General features: G+C 43.5%; 1 protein-coding gene across 1 annotated transcript in view; it reads left to right on the top strand.

The window, feature by feature from the left end:
- The first annotated feature begins 4,835 nt into the window (after nucleotides 1-4,835).
- Nucleotides 4,836-18,703, top strand: part of LOC112259321 (reticulon-4 receptor-like) — a 43,843-nt gene continuing 29,975 nt past the window's right edge. The window contains exon 1 of the mRNA XM_024434035.2: nucleotides 4,836-5,363. Within this exon, the coding sequence (XP_024289803.1) occupies nucleotides 5,342-5,363 (22 nt within the window). The 5' untranslated portion in view covers nucleotides 4,836-5,341. The remainder of the gene's footprint in view (nucleotides 5,364-18,703) is intronic.

Raw genomic sequence — 18,703 nt, 5'->3', positions numbered from 1 at the left:
AGAAGATTGGGAGAATGTCATATGGTCAGATGAAACCAAAATATAACTTTTTGGTAAAAACTCAACTCATCATGTTTGGAGGACAAAGAATGCTGAGTTGCATCCAAAGAACACCATACCTACTGTGAAGCATGGGGGTGGAAACATCATGCTTTGGGGCTGTTTTTCTGCAAAGGGACCAGGACGACTGATCCGTGTATAGGAAAGAATGAATGGGGCCATGTATCGTGAGATTTTGAGTGAAAACCTCCTTCCATCAGCAAGGGCATTGAAGATGAACCGTGGCTGGGTCTTTCAGCATGACAATGATCCCAAACATACCGCCCGGGCAAAGAAGGAGTGGCTTCGTAAGAAGCATTTCAAGGTCCTGAAGTGGCCTAGCCAGTCTCCAGATCTCAACCCCATAGAAAATCTTTGGAGGGAGTTGAAAGTCCGTGTTGACCAGCAACAGCCCCAAAACATCATTGCTCTAGAGGAGATCTGCATGGAAGAATGGGCCAAAATACCAGCAACAGTGTGTGAAAACCTTGTGAAGACTTACAAAAAACGTTTGACCTCTGTCATTGCCAACAAAGGGTATATAACATGTTGGGGCTAGGGGGTACACATTAACAAGTCCAATACAGCAAATGAACGATAAACATCTTGTTAATCTACCCATCGTGTCCGATTTTTAAAATGTTTTACAGCGAAAACACAACATATATTTATTTTAGATGACCACCAAATTCAAAAACACACACAGCGATTTTTCACAGTCACAAAAGCATAAATATAGATAAAATGAATCACTAACCTTTGATTATCTCTATCAGATGACACTCATAGGACATCATGTTATACATGTATTGTGTGTTTTGTTTGATAATGTGCATATATATATATATATATATAAATATCTCAGTTTACATTGGCGCGTTACGTGCAGTAATGTTTTGATTCCAAAACATCCAGTGATTTTGCAGAAATACTCACAATAAACATTGATAAAAGATGCAAGTGTTATTCACAGAATTAAAGATAAATGTATCCTCTATGCAACTGCTGTGTTTTTTTTTAAATTACGGAAAAATAATAATCTGAGAACGGCGCTCAGAACCCAAAGAAATAGCCGCCATTTTGGCGTCAACAGAAGCTACAAAAAACACTATAAATATTCACTTACCTTTGAATATCTTCATCAGAAGGCAGTTCCTGGAATCCCAGTTTGACAATAAATGACTGATTTATTCCATAAAGTTCCATAAAGCCCACCATTTAGCCACTTGTTGTTAGCTTGTTCAGCCCAGCATTCAATACTCAAAAAGCACGACAGACAAAAACTCAAAAAGTTCCGTTACAGGTCGTAGAAAGTCAAATGATGTATGCAATCCATATTTAGGATGTTTTAAACATTAATCAGCAATAAGGTTCCAACCGGAGAATTTCATTGTCTGAAGAAACGCATAGGAACGCAAGAACACTCTCTCGTGACCGTGCTCAATGAGACGGAGGCTTTCTGCCAGACTACCCACTCAAAGAGCTATTATGAGCCCCACCTTTTTGCCCCACTGTATATCTGTCATTCTCATTGAAAGCAAGTCTAAGTAGTGGTAGATGTTAGCCATTTCAATGCTTCCTGTTTTTAAGTTTTGTTTTTGTGTCTTTTACTTTCAGTTTTGTACACCAGCTTCAAACAGCTGAAAATACTATATTTCTGGTTATTGAAAAGTTATTTTGGTACGATTCGGTACAATGATTCTCTACACTATACATAGCTTGTTATGTCAGAAAAGCTGAAATTGGGAAAACTATTAGAATTGTAGCAAACAGGAAATGGTGATTTCTGCATATTGCACCTTTAACCAGTCAGAATTAATGCCTACACCCAACCATGATATTTTTACTGTTTTAGACCTATCCTAAACCTTAACCCTTACCTTAACCAGTCAGAATTAATGCCCAAACTTAACCCCCCAAAATTTGATAAATGTTGAATACTGAAATGAGACTATGAGATCTTGTTGGGAACAGAGGTCCAAGCCACGATGGAATAAAGAATGTCTGTTTCATGTGAATGGATGCCAAGTGTGACAGGCAGGTAATGAATGCAGAGATTTGCACAAATTACTGACCCTAACAAATGTGTGTTTTTGTTTTCTGAAGCTATGTGTTGTCTATCCTCCTGGGCCGACTTCAGTTAAAGATCTAGTTTTGTATTTACATTTGGTTGAATTGTCAACTAACGTGAATTCAAGGTGAAATCAACAAAAAACGTCATCATGTCATTGGATTTAGGTTCAAAGTTGGGTGAAAAAATGATTAAATGAAGTTAAATGGATTACTTTTTGCAAATCCAATTCATTTTGCACGTTGATTGAACATCATCACATTGACATTTCTGGGTTTGAAATGATGTGGAAACAACATTGATTCAACCAGTTTTTGTACAGCGGGATGGCACATTACTTAGAGAGACGCCTAAGACAGCACTACAGGGAGACAGGACGGACAGCTGATCGTCCTCGTAGTGGCAGAGCACGTGTAACAACACCTGCACAGGATCGGTACAGCCGAACATCACACCTGCGGGACAGGTACAGGATGACAACAACAACTGCCCGAGTTACACCAGGAATGCACAATCCCTCCATCAGTGCTCAGACTGTCCGCAATAGGCTTAGAGAGGCTGGACTGAGGGCTTGTAGGTCTGTTGTAAGGCAGGTCATCACCAGACATCACCAGTAACAACGGCGCCTATGGGCATAAACCCACCGTCGGTGGACCAGACAGGACTGGCAAAAAGTGCTCTTCACTGACAAGTCGCGGTTTTGTCTCACCAGGGGTGATGGTCGAATTTGCGTTTATCATCGAAAGAACAAGCGTTGCACCGAGGCCTGTACTCTGGAGCGGGTATTGATTTGGAGGTGGAGGGTCCGTCATGGTCTGTGGCAGTGTGTCACAGCATAATCGGACTGAGCTTGTTGTCATTGCAGGCAATCTCAACGCTGTAAGTTACAGGGACGACATCCTCCTCCATCATGTGGTACCCTTCCTGCAGGCTCATCCTGACATGACCCTCTAGCATGATAATGCCACCAGCCATACTGCTCGTTCTGTGCGTGATTTCCTGCAAGACAAGAATGTCAGTGTTCTGTCATGGCCAGCGAAGAGCCCGGATCTCAATCCCATAGTGGACGTCTGGGACCTGTTGGATCAGAGGGTGAGGGCTAGGGCCATTCCCCACAAAAATGTCTGGGAACTTGCAGGTGCCATGGTGGAAGAGTGGGGTAAAGTCTCACAGCAAGAACTGGCAAATCTGGTGCAGTCCATGAGGAAGAGATGCAATGCAGTACTTAATGCAGCTGGTGGCCACACCAGATACTGACTGTTACTTTTGATTTTGATCCCCCCTTTGTTCAGGGACACATTATTCAATTTCTGTTAGTCACATGTCTGTGGAACTTGTTCAGTTTATGTCTCAGTTGTTGAATTTTGTTGTGTAAATATTTGTATGAACACATGTTAAGTTTGCTGAAAATAAACGCAATTGACAGTGAGAGGACATTTCTTTTTTTGATGAGTTTATGTTTTCTATGGCGCAAAATAGTGTTCCGTTTAGTATTGCATGAGCTAGGCCTGCTGTTACTTGCACACAGTGTTCATTAAACACATGGAGCCAAATCATCCATCTATCATGGAAACAGGACTAGTAATTACAACAGCCAGTGTTCTCGTCTGCACTCCTTACTGCAGGATAGCCTCAAGTTTACTCGTCTCGAAGGGAAAGAGCGCGGTGGATACGTGCGCTGTCCATGGTGCTGATTAGCATAAACACAATGAGGCAAGGCGGAAAAGACAAAAACATAAATCTCTGTTGAAGTGTGTTTTACAGACATTCATAGAAAAAACATGTTTGTCTTCTCTGTGGCAAACATTTCATGAAACAACGATTGATACGCTTCTATTAAATGGTGTGCTTTTTCTTTTTTTTTACAGCAACATGGATAATATATAATATAGGCTTGTTGAGACAGTACAGTCAGGGACGTGCACCACCGCTGGGAGGCGTCTCTCTCTCTTAATTTAGAATAGCCTGATAGGAAGATCTCATACTCACCTATCATTACGACTAGCCTATGATATAAGCTCGTTTTTTATGTCGTGTTTACAATCAATTAAACTGGTCGAGATAAATCAAGAGCACTACCAACACCTATCACTAAATATAAATATACAATTTGTTTGCTGTCCATCACATAATGGTACTGAGATGCGTATTACCCACTGGGCACAGACATCATTTCAACGTCTAGTTGTGATTTACATTTGATTGTGTTGTCAACGTGAATTTAACGTTAAATCAACAACAAATGTCACCATGCCATTGGATTTAGGTTAAAAGTTGGGTAAAAAAAACAGTAGTCTTTTCACTAATCCAATCAGTTTTCCACATTGATTCATAGTCATCATATTGTTGCTTTGTGTGTTTTTTAATGACGTGGAAACAACGTTGATACAACCAGTTTTTGCCAGGTGGATGTCGTTTGTTGCGATCATCGGTTCTGCGTGTATGTGGTTGTTGTTCAAGGATATGGGTTGTGATCAAAGAGTACAGAGAAGTTCAGCAACACCAACATATTTGCTACGTTTACAAAAGCAGCCCAATTCTGATATTTATTTCACTAATAGGTATTTTAACCAATCAGATCAGCTCTGAAATAGATCAGATGTCAAAAGATATGATGTGATTGGTCAAAAGACCAATTAGGGGAAAAAAAATATCAGAATTGGGCTGCCCGTGTAAATGAGTCCATGATCTCAGTTGCCTCCTCACGTTCTGGCTCAAAAAGACGCCCGCGCGCCTGCATCTCCCCACTGCCCTAGCTTGTTCTAAGTTGCTAGAGATGCGCAGGTCTTTGGATCCCCACCTTCACAAGCCAACCGACAATGAACTACTCATCTAGGATAACTCTGCGTTGGAAACCACACGAAGGATGATTGGATATATGACTGTTCTTAACCGTGGACAGCTGCTGGTTTTAATTCTGTAGCCCATTGGATTGCTGCCACCCGTGCGTTTATGTGGTCCGTTTGGAGACGTTCCTTTGGGTTGCCTGTATTCGGATGTAAATCGGAGGATTTGTTCCCTGCGCACCTCTCAAATGACTAAGCGTGGTGCGAAGAGGAGACTGCGTTCTCCATCTCGCTTCTATGTTAAAACCTTGGGCTAAAGTTTTCATGGACGGTGCCCTGGATTTTCCACTGCTATCCCTCTGAACAGGGTCTTTGCTTTTCAAGCAGAGAACAAGTATTTTACCACGCACACAAGAGGTGCCTTCTTTTGGAATCTATCTCCAAAATGAAGTCCGTTTTTATCCGAGGTACGTATGGGATTCGTTTACATCAGATCCGAATGTGTCGTGTGTTTGCTTGTTTGTTAGTCTTTTACTGGTTTAGCAAACTCTGATTCAATTTGCAGACGATTTTATGTTGATTTACAGAAACATATTATATAAATATCAGTGCTTGCTATTGTAAGTCTGAACACAACGTATTGATGTATAGCCTAGGCCTACTTAATGTGTACTTAACTTGTTTAAATGAGAAGATACAGCCTGTAACATGCCAATGTAGGCTAATAGATATATAATAAGCAAAGTATTTTTCGACGTTTATCTTTTAAAATGATATTGTAGCCTAATGTTGCATGATAGTTGGAACACATAAAACATGCATAGTAAACATGTAATGTTGTTTTATAGTTACCCAAAAAATAATCAATGTGTAAACACGTGACATCCCAAGGGCTCCATTTGTCAGATAAAAAAGTGTGTGGGGGGGTTCTGTTTGCACTAAGCTTTATCTCTCTATCGCTCTCTCTTTTTTTTTTACCAGCGCCTTTGAGACTATTGTGCACGGTGACCAATCACCCATGTCGTCCTAAATGTTGGCGAAGACCACCAGAGCTTATGAAAATGATTTATCAGTGTTCACTGCTCATTTTGTATATCTCATCTAGTCACGCAGTGGGGATTTGGGGACTGGGGAGTTGGGGATTGGGCGGGGTGTTTGCCTTACCTAATAGCAATGAAATAATATGGTTTCTTGTTTGTATGAGTGAGTGCATGCCTACTTTTGTCTTTGTTCTTTTTCTGTCTGTGCATGTGGGATGCCACTGCACGCCTCTTAAATGTTAATTCCTGGAGAGCCCAGGTCACAATACATAAAGTGTGATTCACCACCAGACCCAGGGAGGGAGGCTGCCAGGCTGGATCCCTGTCTATCACACCAGCTGGGGGGTAGAGGAGAACAGTCCTGAATAATGAATAATAATCCCAACCAAATGCCCAGTGTGATGAAAATACATCAAACGATCCATAGCTCAAAGGAAGCGGAGAAAGAATAGAGAGATAGGGAGAGAGCATAGGTTGGAAGTGTCTAAGTGTGTGCTAGAAATCTAGACAGCAAGAAACTAGGGTGTGAAGTGTGTGTGAATGAGAGAATGAGAGAGAGAGAGAGAGAGAGAGAGAGAGAGAATATGCGAGATATTGCAAACAGGGTGTTGGATTAGACTCATTAGAGACATGGAGAATACTTGAGAGCAGATGGTGAAAACCATCAAATCAAATGTTATTTGTCACATGCTTAGTAAACAACAGGTGTAGACTAACAGTGAGATGCTTACTTACTAGCCCTTCCCAACAATGCAGAGAGAAAAATATAGAAAAAATAGTAAGATGAAGAACAAGTACACATTGAGTAACCATAACTTGTCTATATAGACAGAGTAACAGTACCAAGTTGATGTGTAGGGGTATGAGGTAATTGAGGTAGATATATACATATAGGTAGGGGTAAAGTGCCTAGGCAACAGGATAGATAATAAATAGCAGCAGCAGCAGCGTATGTGATGAATCAAACGAGTTAGTGCAAAGAGGGTCAATGCAGATTGTCTGGGTAGCTATTTGGTTAACTATTTAGTAGTCTTATGGCTTGGGGTTTGAAGCTGTTCAGGGTCCTGTTGGTTCCAGATTTGGTACATCAGTACTGCTTGCCGTGCGGTAATAGAGAGAACAGTCTGTGACTTGGCTAGCTGGAGTCTTTGACAATTTTTAGGGCCTTTCTCTGACACTGTCTGGTACAGAGCTCGGTCCCAGTGATGGGCAGTATGCACTACCCTCTGTAGTGCCTAGCAGTCTTTCCAGCCTCTTGAGGGGGAAGAGGCGTTGTCGTGCCTGTTGGTGTGTGTGGAAGCAAGAGCAAAGATTATAGGATAAAAGACAGTGAGGATGCAGGAGGAATGGATAGCCGGTTATCAAGAGTTTGTTCAATATGTCTGTATAGACATAGTGTTTGTGGTATTATGTAATATGACAAGCATGACAGGTATAGCTATTGTTTCTGTTTCCTATAGTGTGCACAGTTACACCATTGTCTGTAGGAAGTGAGTAATAATCTGGAATCCACTGGCAATTGTTTATAAATCATGTAAGTGGTGTACTGTGTATTTTTCATTCTTACTTACTGGAGGAAAGACCCTGAACAGCCTGCACTGTAAATATAGAATGTTTTTGCAAATGAGAACAAGGCATGAATCCTTTGTTATCCAATTAAATAATCGTAACTCCTCTGTTATGGCTCTGCTGTGTTTGGTCAGGTTTAAAGATCAGACAAATGCTCATATGATATGGTATGTTGAGTGGAAACAGGAATCTCGTCAGTGTAAAGGTCAATCCATCCCCAAACCCATCACCTTTGAAAGATTGAGCCTGTAGTCATTACACTCAGCAGTGCATGATGTCCCTCTAGGAGAAACAACCACTGAGATGTGCACAGCTCCTCACAGTGCTTCCTGTACATCAACCACTCTCCCTCCACAGTTCAGCACACATAAATCAACGTCCCAATTGTCTGTTGCAGCCAGCCTCCTTTATTGAAATCCATTAGGCTACGCCTTTGGCCTCATATTAGCTTTAATTGCAGAAGGGTTGAATCCATTCCTGTGTGTGAGCATGCTGTGGGTGGGCCCTTTCCATTAGCTCGCTGGAGACTTTATGGTTCAATCAGTCGTGGACACGGACGGGCGGTATCTACCATGAAAGTGTCTGGGAGGGTGGAGGGTATGTTGGTGGTTTATTGGTGGAAGGCATGTTCTTCTCATTATTATGCGTGTTGCAGAGGAAGGGAGGAATGGTTTGGTTGATTGATAATTGAGCCAAATGGAAGCAGCCATTTTAGGGGGGAATTAGGGTGTGGCAAATGTACATCATCAACTAGATATCACACACACCTGCATGGTTAAACCTGTGTTTTTACTTTATTTGCTTGGGTATTGTAGCGTGAAGTCACAGACCATTGACTGTGCTGTGAATGGTTTCCACATAAACTGAACATTGCTGCTCAATGGAGTTCGAATTAAACCGATGGGATTTACTACCTCCTTTTAATTTATAACACATTTTGGTTCATGGTCCATTCAAGTTATTATAGGCAGAGCTCTGTGATGCATTAAGGCGTTTTGTGATGGTAAATGGGTCTGTGAGAGTTTGATGATTATTATGACATTGATGACATAGGAGCATGTACCAGTAAACCAATATTCAGTGTTTCAATAAATAAGTAATGCAGCATTAAGACTTTCAACTTGTAATCTATCCTTGCTGATTTCAGGCCCTGATACCCCCAGGCTTGAGCTTCCTGACTGGGTAAGGGGAAAGAGGGAGCATCTTAACAAATGTATTTATGCCAATTAAAGTAATGTCAACTGAGAATAATTCTGAAGAAAGTCAGACTCAAAAGGTTGCACAGCTACTAGCTACTTTGTTATTCTGACGCTGATGGGCTTTTCAGAAGAGCTTGAAGGTGATGGTTCATACCTCTTCTCTGCATCGTAAATGCATCCCAGGAAAAATCCCAATTACAGTACATGTAATGACAGCATGCCAGGTTGGACTGCAGAGGTCTTGAAAAAGAAGGGTCAACACTGCAAATATTTGACACTTATGAAATGCTTGTAATTATACTTCAGTATTTCATAGTAACAACTGACAAAAATATCTAAAGACACTGAAGCAGCAAACTTTGTGGAAATTAATATTTGTGTCATTATCAAAACATTTGGCCACGGCTGTATAGGTTTAGACTGCAAACATTCACGAAAATTACAATTCTGTAGGCATATTTCTGTAGAAAGTTTCATAGAAGTGATCGATAGAGACAATGAAGAGCTTCAGCAATATTTCAGTGTTTTTTCTCAGTGTAGAAGGTTTGAAAATGGATCATCTGCCTTCCTTGCAGACGAAGCCTTTAGGTTTCATAATACCCTCAGCAAGTCAAACCTGTAGTTAAAGCAATCATCAGCTTTTTTTAATAAAGCCAATAATTATTGACTAGGTGTGAAAATGACGAGCTGCAAAAAATTAATGCTTACATGAGGGTTGCTGCCTGAACTATTTATTCATTGTTGATGTAAAAAAATGTTTTTATAAAAGCAGTAATAAACTGGAGCCTGTATGTTATTGTGATTATTGTCATGGCTGTGCAATTTGGCAGTATTTAGTGATTGGAGCAGAGCCGGCAATCATAATAATCAATAAAAAAACAAACATTTCAATGCCTTATCTTTGTATTGACATCATGTGATATCCAAATCAAATCAAATCAAATGTATTTGTCACATACACATGGTTAGCAGATGTTAATGCAAGTGTAGGGAAATGCTTGTGCTTCTAGTTCCGACCGTGCAGTAATACCTAATAATTTCACAACAACTACCTTATACACACACAAGTGTAAAGGAATGAATACATAAAAATATATGAATGAGTGATGCCCGAACGGCATAGGCAAGATGCAGTAGATGGTATAGAGTACAGTATATACATATGAGATGAGTAATGTAGGGTATGTAAGCATTATATAAAGTGGCTAGTGATAGATTGATTACATCAAATTTTCCATTATTAAAGTGGCTAGAGTTGAGGCAGTATGTTGGCAGCAGCCACTCAATGTTAGTGATGGCTGTTTAACAGTCTGATGGCCTTGAGATAGAAGCTGTTTTTCAGTCTCTTGGTCCCCGCTTTGATGCACCTGTACTGACCTCGCCTTCTGGATGATAGCGGAGTGAACAGGCAGTGGCTCGGGTGGTTGTTGTTCTTGATTATGTTTTTGGCCTTCTTGTGACATCGGGTGGTGTAGGTGTCCTGGAGGGCAGGTAGTTTGCAGCCGGTGATGCGTTGTGCAGACCTCACTACCCTCTGGAGAGCCTTACGGTTATGGGCGGAGCAGGTGCCGTACCAGGCTCTCGATTGTGCATCTGTAAAAGTTTGTGAGTGTTTTTGGTGACAAGCCGAATTTCTTCAGCCTCCTGATAATGAAGAGGCGCTGCTGCGCCTTCTTCACCACGCTGTCTGTGTGGGTGGACCATTTCAGTTTGCCCATGATGTGTACACCGAGGAACTTAAAACTTTCCACCCTCTCCACTACTGTCCCGTCAATGTATATAAGGGGCTGCTCCCTCTGCTGTTTCCTGAAGTCCACGATCATCTCCATTGTTTTGTTGACATTGAGTGTGAGGTTATTTTCCTGACACAACACTCACACACAGTTTGGAGGGTACTATGGTGTTAAATGCTGCGCTGTAATCGATGAACAGCATTCTTACATTGGTATTCCTCTTGTCTAGATGGGATAGGGCACTGTGCAGTGTGATGGCGATTGCGTCATCTGTGGACCTATTGGGGCGGTAAGCAAATTGGAGTGGGTCTAGGGTCTCAGATAGGGTGGAGTTGATATGGTCCTTGACTAGTCTCTCAAAGCACTTCATGATGACGGATGTGAGTGCTACAGGGCGATAGTCATTTAGCTCAGTTACCTTCGCTTTCTTGGGAACAGGAACAATGGTGGCCCTCTTGAAGCATGTGGGAACAGCAGACTGGGATAAGGATTGATTGAATATGTCCGTAAACACACCAGCCAGCTGGTCTGCGCATGCTCTGAGGACGCGGCCGGGGATGCCGTCTGGGCATGCAGCCTTCCGAGGGTTAACACGTTTAAATGTTTTACTCATGTTGGCTACAGTGAAGGAGAGCCCGCAGGTTTTGGTAGCGGGCCGTGTCAGTGGAACTGTATTTTCCTCAAAGCGAGCAAAGAAGTTGTTTTTATTCTGTCTGGGAGCAAGTACTCTGTGATTGACTGTAGACCCTGCCACATACCTCTCGTGTCTGAGCCTTTGAATTGCGACTCCACTTTGTCTCTACACTGACGCTTAGCTTGTTTGATTGACTTGCAGAGGGAATAGCTACACTGTTTGTATTCGGTCATGTTTCCGGTCACCTTGTCCTGAATCTTGAATGCGTGGTTTCTGGTTGGGGAATGTTTTAATAGACCAGCGCTGAACAGACCTGAGCGCGGGTGCTTCCTGTTTTTGTTTCTGTCTGTAGGATGGGAGCAACAAAATGGATTCGTGGTCAGCTTTTCCGAAGGGAGGGCGGGGGAGGGCCTCATATGCGTTGCGGAAGTTAGAATAACAGTGATCTAGGGTTTTGCCAGCCCTGGTAGCACAATCGATATGCTGATAGAATTTGGAGAGCCTTGTCTCAGATTAACCTTGTTAAAATCCCCAGCTACAATAAATGCAGCCTCAGGATATGTGGTTTCCAGTTTACATAGAGTCGAATTAAGTACTTTCAGGGCCATCGATGTGTCTGCTTAGGGGGGAATATAAACGACTGTGATTATGATCGAAGAGAATTCTCTTGGTAGATAATGCGGTCGGCATTTGATTGTAAGGAATTCTAAGTCAGGTGAACAAAAGGACTTGAGTTCCTGTATGTTGTTATGATCACACCATGTCTCGTTAATCATAAGGCATACACCCCCGCCCTTCTTCTTACCAGAGAGAGATGCTTGTTTCTGTCGGCGCGATGCGTGAAGAAACGAGGTGGCTTTACCAACTCAGATCAGATGTCTCGAGTGAGCCATGTTTCCGTGAAACAAAGAACGTTACAGTCTCTGATGTCTCTCTGGAATGCTACCCTTGATCGGCTCCATCACTTATCAGGGGTACATTGGCATATTTTCCCTCCTATCTCCATGTGAACAGACGGAGCCCATGCTGTTGGTATGTGGACAATGTGTGTATAAACTATGGACACAGACAAAAAACTGGTGCCAGAACTCTTGTGTTGCGATATATTGATGTACAAAGAAAGTGCTCCTACAACTTTCAGAGATAAAACATGATGCCATCAGGGTTTTCAGAGTAAAAACTGTTCTTTGTTATTCTACCATGAATCTGGTCAGAGTGCACCAAGCATTTGCATACCCACTCAGTATGGTAGAAGAGTAACCTTTAACTTAAAAACAGAATAATAACGAAGGCTTACAGCTGTCAGCTTCACAACATTAAACTTGCTCTTTTAAACAAGTGCAATACAGCTTACGTCTACGAAACTCAGCACAGTAGCAATTTAATATACCTTCGTGAGCTTGAGAGACTTAAAATATATATATATTTCACCTTTATTTAACCAGGTAGGCCAGTTGAGATCAAGTTCTCATTTACAACTGCGACCTGGCCAAGATAAAGTAAAGCAGTGCGACAAAAACAACAACACAGAGTTACACATGGGATAAACAAACGTACAGTCAATAACACAATAGAAAAATCTGTATACAGTGTGTGCAGTTGAAGTAAGGAGGTAAGGCAATAAATAGGCCATAGTGGCAAAGTAATTACAATTTAGCAATTAACACTGGAGTGATAGATGTGCAGATGAGGATGTGCAAGTAGAAATACTGGTATGCAAAAGAGCAGAAAAACAAAAACAAATATGGAGACGAGGTAGGTACAGTTAAAGTCGGAAGTTTACATACACTTAGGTTGGAGTCATTAAAACTCGTTTTTCAACCACTCCACAAATTTCTTGTTAACAAACCAGTTTTGACAAGTCGTTTAGGACATCTACTTTGTGCATGACACAAGTAATTTTTCAACAATTGTTTACAGATTATTTCCCTTATGACTCACTCTATCACAATTCCAGTGGGTCAGAAGTTTACATACACTAAGTTGATTGTGCCTTTAAACAGCTTGGAAAATTCCAGAAAATGATGTCATGGCTTTAGAAGCTTCCGATAGGCTAATTGACATCATTTCAGTCAATTGGAGGTGTAACTGTGGATGTATTTCAGGGCCTACTTTCAAACTCTGTGCCTCTTTGATTGACATCATTCGGAAAATCAAAAGGAATCAGCCAAGATCTCAGAAAGAAATTGTAGACCTCCACAAGTCTGGTTCATCCTTGGCAGCAATTTCCAAGCGCCTGAAGATACCACGTTCATCTATACAAACACTAGTACGCAAGTATAAACACCATGGGACCACGCAGCTGTCACATCACTCAGGAAGGAGACGTGCTCTGTCTCCTAGAGATGAATGTACTTTGGTGCGAAAATTGCAAATCAATCCCAGAACAACAGCAAAGGACCATGTGGAGATGCTGGAGGAAACTGGTACAAAAGTTTCTATATCCAAAATAAAATGAGTCCGATATCGACACCTGAAAGGCCACTCAGCAACGAAGAAGCCGCTGCTCCAAAACTACCATAAAAAGCCATACTACGGTTTGCAACTGCACATGGGGACAAAGATCGTACTTATTGGAGAAATGTCCTCTTGTCTGATGAAATAAAAATAGAACTGTTTGGCCATAATGACCATCGTTATGTTTGAAGGGAAAAGGGGGAGGCTTGTAAGCCGAAGAACACCATCCCAACCGTGAAGCACAGGGGTGGCAGTATCATGTTGTGGGGGTGCTTTGCAGAAGGAGGGACTGGTGCACTTCACAAAATAAATGGCAGGAAAATGATGTGGATATATTGAAGCAACCTCTCATTACATCAGTCAGGAAGTTAAAGCTTGGTCTCAAATGGGTCTTCCAAATGGACAATGACCCCAGGCATACTTCCAAAGTTGTGGAAAAATGGCTTAAGGACAACAAAGTCAAGGTATTGGAGTGGCCATCACAAAGCACTGACCTCAGTCCCATTGAAAATTTGTGGGCAGAACTGAAAAAGCGTGTGCGAGCAAGGAGGCTTACAAACCTGACTCAGTTACACCAGCTCTGTCAGGAGGAATGGGTCAAAATTCACCAACCTATTGTGGGAAGCTTGTGCAAGGCTTCCCGAAATGTTTGACCCAAGTTAAACAATTTAAAGGCAATGGTACCAAATACTAATTGAGTGTATGTAAACTTGTGACCCACTGCGAATGTGATGAAATAAATAATAGCTGAAATGAAACATTTTCTCTACTATTATTCTGACATTTCACATTCTTAAAATTAAATGGAGATCCTAACTGACCTAAAACAGGGAATTCTTACTTGTATTAAATGTCAGGAATTGTGAAAAACTTATGTATTTGGCTAAGGTGTATGCAATCTTCCGACTTCAACTGTATTTGGTTGGATGGGCTATTTACAGATTGGCTGTGTACAGCTGCAGCGATCGGTAAGCTGCTCTGACAGCTGATGCTTGAAGTTAATGAGGGAGATATAAGTCTCCAACTTCAGTGATTTTTACAATTCGTTCCAATCATTGGCAGCAGATAACTTGATCGAAAGGCGGCCAAAGTCGTTGTTGGCTTTGGGGATGACCAGTGAAATATACCTGCTGGAGACCGTGCTACGGGCGGGTGTTGCTATGGTGACCAGTAAGCTGAGATAATGCGGAGTTTTACCTAGCAAAGACTAATAGATTACCTGGAGCCTGTGGGTTTGGCGACAAATATGTAGTGAGGACCAGCCAACGAGAGCATACAGTCGCAGTGGTGGATAGTATATGGGGCTTTGGTGACAAAGTATATGGGGATTTGGTGGCACTGTGATAGACTGCATCCAATTTGCTGAGTAGAGTGTTGGAGGCTATTTTGTAAATTATATCACTGAAGTCATGGATCGGTAGGATAGTCAGTTATACGAGAATATGTTTGACAGCATGAGTGAAGGAGGCTTTGTTCGTGAAATAGGAAGCCTGATTCTAGATTTAATTTTGTATTGGAGATGCTTAATGTGAGTCTGGAATGAGAGTTTACAGTCTAGCCAGACACTTATGTATTTATAGTTGTCCACATATTCTAGGTCAGAACTGTCCAGAGTAGTGATGCTAGTCGGGCGGGCGGGTGTGGGCAGCGATCGGTTGAAGAGCATGCATTTCGCTTTACTAGCATTTAAGAGCAGTTAGAGGCCACGGAAGGAGTGTTGTATGGCATTGAAGCTTGTTTGGTGGTTTGTTAACACAGTGTCCAAAGATGGGCCAGATGTATACAGAATGGTGTCGTCTGAGTAGAGGTGCATCAAAGAATCACCAGTAGCAAGAGCGACATCATGGATGTATACAGAGAAAAGAGTCGGCCCAAGAATTGAACCCTGTGGCACCCCCATAGAGACTGCCAGAGGTCCGGACAACAGGCCCTCCGATTTTACATACTGAACTCTATCTGAGAAGTAGTTGGTGAACCAGGCGAGGCAGTCATTTGAGAAACCAAGGCTGTTGAATCTGCCGATAAGAATACGGTGATTGACAGAGTCGAAAGCCTTGGCCAGGTCGATGAAGACGGCTGCACAGTACTGTCTTTTTTTGATGGCGGTTATGATATTGATAAGGACCTTGAGCGTGGCTGAAGTGCACCTGTGACCAGCTTGAAAACCGGATTGCATAGCGGAGAAGGTACGGTGAGATTCGAAATGACTGGTGATCTGTTTGTTCACTTGGCTTTCGAAGTCTTTAGATAGGCAGGGCAGGATGGATATAGGTCTGTAACAGTTTGGGTCTAGAGTGTCCCCCCCTTTGAAGAGGGGGATGACCGCGGCCGCTTTCCAATCTTTAGGAATCTCAGACGATAGGAAAGAGAGGTTGAACAGAGTAGTAATATGGCTTGCAACAATGGCGGCGGATAATTATAGGAAGAGAGGGTCCAGATTGTCTAGCCCGGCTGATTTATAGGGATCCATATTTTGCAGCTCTTTTAGAACATCAGCTGTCTGGATTTGGGTGAAGGAGAAGCGGGGGGAGGGGGGGGGGCAGTTGGCTTGGGCCAGTTGCTGTGGGGGGTGCAGAGCTGTTGGCCGGGGTTGGGGTAGCCAGGTGAAAAGCATGGCCAGCCGTAGAGAATAGCTTATTGAAATGCTCGATTATCGTGGATTTATCGGTGGTGACAGTGTTTCCTAGCCTCAGTGCAGTGGGCAGCTGGGAGGAGGTGCGCTTATTCTCCATGGACTTTACCGTGTCCCAAAACCTTTTGGAATTAGTTCTGCGGGATGCAAATTTCTGTTTGAAAAAGCTAGCCTTTGCTTTCCTAACTGACTGTATATTGGTTCCTGATTTCCCTGAAACGTTGCAAATTGCGGGGACTATTCGATGCTAATGCAGAACACCACAGGATGTTTTTGTGCTGGTCATGGGCAGTCAGGTCTGGAGTGAACCAAGGGCTATATCTGTTCTTAGTTCAACATTTTTTTGAAAGGGGCATGCTTATTTAAGATGTTGAGGAATACACTTTTAAAGAACCAACAGGCATCCTCTACTGACGGGATGAGGTCAATATCCTTCCAGGATACCCGGGCCAGGTCGATTAGAAAGGCCTGCTCGCAGAAGTGTTTTAGGGAGCGTTTGACAGTGATGAGGGTTGGTCGTACCCATAATGGACGCAGGCAATGAGGCAGTGATCTCTGAGATCGTGGTTGAAAACTGCAGAGGTATATTTAGAGGGCAAATTGTTCAGGATGATATCTATGAGGGTGCCCATGTTTACGAATTTGTGGTTGTACCTGGTAGGTTCCTTGATAATTTGTATGAGATTCAGGGCATCTATCTTAGATTGTAGGATGGCCGGGGTGTTAAGCATATCCCAGTTTAGATCACCTAATAGTACGAACTCTGACGATAGATGGGGGGCAATCTATTCACATATGGTGTCCAGGGCACAGCTGGGAGCTGAGGGGGGTGGCTCTGGCGTGGGCAACGGCGGTGTGGGAACAAGAGCCACCATCCTGCAGCTCCGTATTAGTCTTCCATGCCGAGCTGCAACTAGTCTTCGACCACCCAGTCGGCGGACGAGAAGCTGCTAGCTGACTGTTCAACATCCGCCAAGGGGTAGACCAATGGCTGACTTGGCAATTGAGTTCCACACCCTCGCCGCCGAGAGTGGGTGGAATACGGAGGCCCTGGTTACCGCTTTCCATCAGGGTTTGTCTAACTCTATCAAGGATGAACTGGCCTCTCGGGAACTGGCAAAGGACCTCGAGTCCCTGATAACGCTGGCAATCAGGATCTACAACCGCCTCCGAGAACGTGAGACAGCGCCTTTTTGACACTACCCCAGTATCCCAGTTTCCTGAGCACCCCAAGCCCCCCCAAACACAGCATTGTGGAGCCCATGCAGCTGGGACACACACATCTGAGCCCACAGGAGCATGACAGGTGAATGTGCGAAGGGTGCTGAATCTCTACTGCGGAGGTTACCTCATCCTTTCGTGATCTGGATGGACTATAAGAACTTGGTCTCCATTCAAGAAGCCAAGAGGTTGAACGCTAGGTAGGCTGTTTTTAACAGTTTGTTTTCACACTAGCTTATCTCCCTGGATCCAAGAATCAGAAAGCAGATGCCCCCTCCCGCCAACATGATGTCTTTAATGAGGAGAGGGACTCCGAGCCCATCATCCCCAGCTCCCGCATTGTGGCCCCTGTGATATGGAGTATTGAGGCCATGGTACGACAAGCCCAGACCTGAGAACCTGACCCCGGCAGGCGTCCCACGAACAGACTTTATGTTCCGCAATCAGCCTGTTCTGGAGTACTACAATGGGGACACCAACCTCTAAATTCACTGGGCATCCAGGGGTTAATCGGACACTGGAGTTCCTGAGGCAGACATTCTGGTGGCCCAACATGATTGAGGATGTGAGATCCTTTGTCTGTTCCACCTGTGCACAAAGCAAGTCCTCTTGACAGCGACCGGCTGGGTTGCTCCAACCTCAGCCCATCCCCAGCCAGCCCTGGTCCCACCTGTCCGTAGACTTTATCACAGGGTTACCTCCATCCCAAGGGTTTACCACTATCCCGGTGGTCGTCGATCGGTTCTCCAAGGCAATCCATTTCATCGCCTTACCCAAGTTGCCCTCAGCGAAGGAGACCGCTGATCTCAGGATTACCCATGTATTTTGACTACACCGACTTCCTCAGGACATTGTGGGTCCCAGTTCGTCACACGGTGTTGGAAGGCCTTCTGCTCCCTGTTGGGGGCGTCAGTGAGTCTCTCCTCAGGGTGGGCCAACCAGGAGCGGGCCAACCAGGAGCTGGAGAAGTTTCCTCTCAGGCCAGCAATTGAAGCAATTCCTCTTCTGGGCGGAATATGCTCATAACACTCTGCTGAACTCATCCACTGGATTGTCACCGTTTGAGTGTCAGTTCGGGTTCGCCCCCCGTTTCCTGAACAAGATGCCGATGCAGGGGAGCCATCAGCCGAAGCATTCATTCGACGATGTCGCCCATCTGGATCAGAGCGCGATCCTCCTTGCTCCACTCCTCTGCCCGACACCAATACCAGGCAAACTGACACCGAAGGCCTCTTTGGCTCCTCTGACCAGGTCATCGGGTGTGTCTCTCCACCCATGATCTTCCCTTTAAAGGTGGACTCACAGAAGCTCGCTCCACGCTA

Source organism: Oncorhynchus tshawytscha, linkage group LG09 (assembly GCF_018296145.1).
Source record: "Oncorhynchus tshawytscha isolate Ot180627B linkage group LG09, Otsh_v2.0, whole genome shotgun sequence".
Lineage (NCBI taxonomy): Eukaryota > Metazoa > Chordata > Actinopteri > Salmoniformes > Salmonidae > Oncorhynchus > Oncorhynchus tshawytscha.
This window is presented reverse-complemented; position numbering and strand designations above follow the sequence as displayed.